General features: G+C 35.8%; 1 protein-coding gene across 2 annotated transcripts in view; it reads right to left on the bottom strand.

Moving 5' to 3' along the window:
• Positions 1 to 656: 656 nt before the first annotated feature.
• Positions 657 to 3,525, bottom strand: part of ggnbp2 (gametogenetin binding protein 2) — a 10,952-nt gene continuing 8,083 nt past the window's right edge. For both annotated transcript variants that reach the window (XM_024261678.1, XM_024261679.2), the window contains exons 10-14: positions 3,385 to 3,520; positions 3,025 to 3,150; positions 2,785 to 2,930; positions 1,509 to 1,715; positions 657 to 1,412 (exon numbers count right to left, since the gene is read on the bottom strand). In XM_024261678.1, the coding sequence (XP_024117446.1) occupies positions 1,209 to 1,412; positions 1,509 to 1,715; positions 2,785 to 2,930; positions 3,025 to 3,150; positions 3,385 to 3,520 (819 nt within the window). In that variant the 3' untranslated portion in view covers positions 657 to 1,208. The remainder of the gene's footprint in view (positions 1,413 to 1,508; positions 1,716 to 2,784; positions 2,931 to 3,024; positions 3,151 to 3,384; positions 3,521 to 3,525) is intronic.

Below are 3,525 nucleotides of genomic sequence, written 5' to 3'. Positions count from 1 at the left end.
GACTAATATTAAAATGTGTTTGATGATCAGAAACATTTTGTGTGACAAACATGCAAAAGAATAAAAAGTCAGGAAGGGGGCAAATAGTTTTTCACACCACTGTATTTGTATGATTTCTTGTTGTGTGAGAATTGCAGTAGTGATTAAAATCAAATCTTAACACAGAAAAGCCAAACTGGGAATTTATTTTTTAAAAGAAATACACATCTATATTGAGATTTTGAATATTTTATGCTATCAATTTCAAATATTTGGTGATCCTCACATTATTTTCAAAACGACAGTACATTGTGCTATAGAGTAAAAACTTTCAAAACTTTAAGGACAAATTTTGTCAATGATAGACCTGCAAATAAAGTTAAAATCTACAGTAGAAACTAAATACTCCACAAGGCTCCAATTTGAATTTTTTCTGAAATGTAAGCTTAGTTTAAATCCACAAGCTGCTATAAAAACTAAAAATAGTGCAACTTCTTTAAATTGTTGATTATTGACCGTTTTCCCTCAGAACTGATCATTTTACTTCAGGCTAACCATAAAGATTGTAGTTGGAGTTTAAAAGAAAGAAATGTTCCTTTTCTTAAAGGTGATGACAAAGCATAGCAAAAGCTGGAACATGAAGTGTCTTCAACATTTCAAAAAATAGTCATGCATGATGCTATTAATAAATATTCTTTATTTAGTAAATTTTTCACATTGCTCTTTTAACATCACACCCAAAAACGTCAATACAAATGGATGTTTATTCTCTGTAAAATCTTTATATTTAGAATTACTGTACACATTTCATGGTACAATCTTTTATCACTATACTAAGTGTCACCGAGAAGAAAACAAAAATAGAATCATGACAAAAGAAAAAATAAGACTCCTAAAATTCATCCATTATATCAAAGCTTGTAGAACTTGACGTTTAATTCCTCTGTGCCGTTACCGCAAGAACCCTACAGGAGACCAACAACACAAACCGCCTTGGTCAAAGATAACAACTACAGGTATGAAAGTGGAAAGGAAAAGAAAACAGTGTCGGTGTACAAGTGCAACGAGACAGATTACAGAGAAAAAGTGAGAATCACATTTACTTTAAAGGAGAAATAACCCAACAAGACATGGAAAGTACTCCCAAAATGTTTCCATTGTAAGATAGCAGAAGTGGTCATCGATGCTTTCGTCTTTATTCCCAGAGGAAGATGCTGCTGTGAGTGCAGTCAGTTGACACTGGTGGTGGAGAACCATTTTCCACAGACGGTTTTACTCCCCTCAGTGGCACGGCAGTAGTTGGTAAACTTCTCTTTGAGGAGCTGTCGGTACTGGAGGCGGTTGTTGTAGAATGACTGGTTTCTTTCCACAAAAGCTTGGATTTCATCCTGTGTCAAACAACTCTCTTCATCTGAGGTCACTTCTGAATCATCCTGTATGAAGGACATATTCAAGTGTGGAATTACATGTATAAGCCAGAACATATTGACAAACATTGTAGGTGAGGCTGCAAGCTACAATTTTCCTACCAGAAGCTCCTCAAGACTGGTATTGGCCTCAGCGAGCCTCGCCTGAAAGCTGACGTCCTGTTGATGAGATGTCCACGGTGACTGTAGTGCAACGTTGGCTCCTCCACATATGGAGGATAGGAATTCTTTGGTTTGACAAGTGTGCAGTGGTGTCAGAGTTTGGTCTGTCGGTGTCCCACCCAAGACACAACCTTCACCTTTTTCTCCCTGTGGGAAAAGGCACAATATTCTGTTAGTATGAGCTGTGTGCAGAATTCATGTTCGTGTGAATGCTGTAAAGGATTAAGCTGTTTTGTTATCATTAGGCTAGCTCATGTGTGTAATTTAGCATATACTGAGGTTTCTTGGGCTAATTTGGTTTTTAGCTAATATTTTAGCAACATGCTAGTTTATTTTGACGAATTTGTCATCTACTGGGGATTTTTAGGAAAATTTTGATTAACTAATTTTTTAGCAACATGCTAGTTTTTTTTTTCTTTTACTAATTTGGCATCCACTGGGGATTTTCTGGCTAATTTTTAGATTAGCTAAATTCCAAGCAAAATGGTAGTTTTTTTTAACTAATTTGCCATCCACTTGGGATTTTCAGGCTAATTTCGAGATTAGCTAATATTTTAGCTACATGCTAGCTTTTTTTTTTTTTTTAACCAATTTGCCATCCACTGAGGATTTACAGGCTAATTTTAAGATTAGCTAATATTTTTGAAAAAAAAAAAACATGCTAGTTTTTTTTTTTTTTTAACCAAACTTGGCATCTACTGGAGATTTTTAGTTTAATTTTGAGTTTAGGCAATATTTTCGCAACATGTTAGCTTTTTTTTGACTAATTTGGTATCTACTGAAGAATATTTCTATTTTTACATTTAATTTAATTTAATTTGGAGTTTAGATTATTTTAGCAATATTTTTAACTTATTTGGCTAATTTGGCATTTACTGTTTTTTTTTTTAGATAATTTGGAGTTTAGTTAATATTTTAGCAACAAACTAAATGTTTTGGCAAAATTGGCATGTATTAGGGATTTCTTTTAGCAAATTTCCCATTTTTTTTCCTAAATTTTAGGCCAACTTCAGCAATCTATTATAGTTCTTTAAGAAAACTTTAACTCTTTTAGTAAACTTAGCATTACACAAATAGCTTTAGTATTTTCAGCAAATCCCTTCAGCAATTAAAGTACGTTGCTTCAGGATCTTCAGCGAACACATTCAGCAAAAAGCATTCACACAACCATTGTCACAGGTAATGCAACTTTTCCAGCTCTAGATTGGCCTCTCACTTCATTGCAGAACCCTTTGCCCTTCCTCCTCTTCTTTTTACTCTTGCATTGACTGTGTTCCTCAGACTGTGGCCAGCAGTCCAAACAGCTGTCTGTTCCATCCTCTTCCTTGTCTTCAGTGCAGTGATGGAGGTTTGGGTCGTCACCTTAATATTCAATATGTTCATTTAAAAACAGTGAGATCATGCTGCACTTTTACGCTGCTGACATCTTTATCGTCATAGACCACTGAAAATGGACCTGTTTCGTCATGGTTGCAGATTCCCTCGGAGCAGGCGACGTCAGAACCTTCTCGTGACCCGGTTTCACTGCCGTCCATACTTGAGGAATAACCGCAGTCACTTCCGTTGCTGTTAGGGGACAAATCTGCACAAACACACGGCTGTTCTTACACTCAATTCCTAAAAGAGCCTTTAAAGTCCAACTCTGATTATCTTTCTATCCTAAAATCATTCCTATTGGTCTTTAATTATGACTATCCCTATTTTTTTAACCAAAAAAAGTTTTCTAGTTTCTGTAGAGCAGCAAAAAAAAAAAGAAAACTGTCAAAAATACTATATTCATCTGAGTCGGTCTGTAATCATAAATCAGTGATGATACCTTGTTTGTTGTTGTCTGGACAACTGCACGAGGTGTTCCTATTGGTAGCAGCAGTTTCTTCAGAGCCTGCGTCTTCCTCCTCTTCATCACGATGGCCACAGGCCTTGCAGCTGCTTTCAACCGACTCAAATGAACCCTGCG

The sequence above is a fragment of the Oryzias melastigma genome, linkage group LG14, assembly GCF_002922805.2.
Source record: "Oryzias melastigma strain HK-1 linkage group LG14, ASM292280v2, whole genome shotgun sequence".
Lineage (NCBI taxonomy): Eukaryota > Metazoa > Chordata > Actinopteri > Beloniformes > Adrianichthyidae > Oryzias > Oryzias melastigma.
The sequence above is the reverse complement of the archived record's forward strand: the minus strand, read 5'-3'. Positions and strand labels throughout refer to the sequence as shown.